A 2,500-nucleotide genomic window follows, 5' to 3' on the forward strand; every position below is an offset into this window, starting at 1 on the left:
TGCCATTAACATGTGAAAAAAAAAAACAACTAAAAACATTAGCTTTGGTATAATTTGTCCCCCCCTCCATAATTTGTCTCATAAAAATGTAATAAATAAGCATGGGGTAAAAAGTGACCCGGGTAAACTATGGATATAGTCGTTGTTAGGGTTGAATGAGTTAAAGCAGGAAAAATGAGAAATGCATGATGGTGTAAAGAGATAAAACCGGTGTCCACTTATTTACAAACACCAGACATAAATATCCGTCGTTTGTTTTAGAGGAGTACCGTATATTTTTTCTTTAACTTGCCTGCCCTACCAATGTATGTATGTGTGTGTGTGTGTGTGTGTGTGTGTGTGTGTGTGTGTGTGCGTATGTATGTATGTATATATATATATATATATATGGTAGTCCTTCAGAGCCTTTAGGGCCATAGAGCCGGAGTTTATCCCGCTTTCTATAGCGTGAAACGAACAATAGCAATTACTTGTTACCCTTTGGATAGGACGCTGCACTGCGGCTGGTGCCTGGGTTATTCCAGTCCTCCCTTGGAACAGACATTAAATACAAATTCCCTCTATGGGATGAATAAAGGGAATTATTTTATTGATTTATTATTGTTATCATTATTATTATTGTTATTATTATTATTACTATTATTATTATTATTATTATTATTATTATTATTATTATTATTATTATTATTATTATTATTATTATTATTATTATTATTATTATTATTATTATTATTATTATTATTATTATTATTATTATTATTACCATATTTTGATAACCAGGAGACGAAAGGAGACGGGCTGCATCTCCCTGACATTGAACGAAACGATTCAAAGGCAGAAATGAGACAGCAGGAGGAGAAGACACAGAAAGAAGAAGACTCCAACAAGAAGACCGCAGCCAAGGAACCAGCTCCCAGAACGAAATCTCCTGTACAAGATGAGCAGAGGAACGACAGCCCATTGGGCCGTAGGGAGAGCCAGTCAGGTAGGGCCAATAGGATTCAATAGTCTGATGACGTCACGTCCGTCCAGCAATCATCAGCTTGGTTCTAAAAAAACAAAAACAAAAAGAAAATCGGTACTTGTTATTCTTCATGCTGGTTAGAACTTTTTCACATGTCATGTGATCAGAATGTATAGAAGTCAAAACATGATCAGATTTATAATGTTTTTTTCCTCCGATACACATTTATGCTTGTCGGAGAAGTTTTTTATAAGTTCGTCCGCCATTGCTCCGATAGTTTAGAACCACTTTAGAACTTACTATGTGTCATCACGAGGGAAGTGACGTCACGACTGTTGAAGCCAATCGCGGCAGGAAACAATTGAAACACGTAATACAACTTAAGAAACTAGGGAGCAGGCACCGATGTGAGATAAAGATCTGAACAAGTGTGTATATAAAGTGCCAGACAAAGCAAGAAAAAATAAACAAACAAACCAAAACTAATGGTAGCAAGTCTGACCGGTAATCAGAAGGTCTGAGGTTCGATCCCCAGTCGAGGTCGACTGATTTTTTTGGGATGTTTTTTTTTTCTTCTATTTTTCTTTCTTGCTTTGTCTGGCAACTTTCATACACACTTGTTCAGATCTTTTTCTTTCAGCTGGAAAAGAGTGTTTTAGTAATGTTTATATAATGTGATCATGATAATACATAGTATATTTTGAAATCACACGTGTGTTTAAAAAAAGATGTGTTAGGTGAATGTGTTGAGGATGTTATCCGAGACTAAAATGATAATATCGAGACATGAAACTTAGGAGTTACATGCGCGCGTCTGCAATGTCAAGTCGGTAAACAAAGCATTTGAGTAGTGATGGTATGTTAACCTTAAAGAGTGTGTGAGAGAGAATGTAATGAAACTTAATCACTCTAATGAAGATAGAAGCTGCGAAAACCCATGCCAAATTTATAATATGGTTATATTATATTATTATATGGTTATATTATATGGTTATATTATAAGGTTATACTACAGATAAACATTTGAGCGAGAGGATGTTTACCGACTTGACACGACCTGATCTAGATACGCGTCTGATGATAAAAAAATAACACTTTTTTGTCCACTCTTGAATTTTCCTGTCTCTATATTTCAGTCTTCAGTGTTATTGTTTTGGATGGTAAAATAAGGACAAGATTGCTGAAGTATGAGCCTAAATATACACAAACACACACACACACACACACACACACACACACACGAACACGCAATCACACAAATACATTTTTAAAAGGAAAAAACTGAAACTAAAATCGATATAAAACAAAAACAAAAACAAACAACCAAAATAAAAAAAAAGAAAGAAACAAAAAAAAAAAAAAAACAAAAAAACAAAAAAAACAACAAAAAACAAAAACAAACAAACAAACAAAAAAAGCAACAAAATCAAACGAAAACGAAACAAACATTCTATACATGCCAAAATGCGAGGAAAGATTGAATTTTAATTGATAACTGGCCATATTTAACCATCCAACAAAAAACGATTATAAATT

The 2,500-nt window shown here is 33.9% G+C and overlaps 1 protein-coding gene across 2 annotated transcripts in view; it reads left to right on the forward strand.

Moving 5' to 3' along the window:
- The window catches only part of LOC144957281 (uncharacterized), a 65,072-nt gene that overhangs the window by 14,515 nt on the left and 48,057 nt on the right, over positions 1-2,500 (forward strand). For both annotated transcript variants that reach the window (XM_078888377.1, XM_078888378.1), the window contains exon 2: positions 781-985. In XM_078888377.1, the coding sequence (XP_078744503.1) occupies positions 781-985 (205 nt within the window). The remainder of the gene's footprint in view (positions 1-780; positions 986-2,500) is intronic.

This window comes from Berghia stephanieae, chromosome 11 (assembly GCF_034508935.2).
Source record: "Berghia stephanieae isolate SIO BIC M18660-M18661 chromosome 11, UCSD_Bste_1.3, whole genome shotgun sequence".
Lineage (NCBI taxonomy): Eukaryota > Metazoa > Mollusca > Gastropoda > Nudibranchia > Aeolidiidae > Berghia > Berghia stephanieae.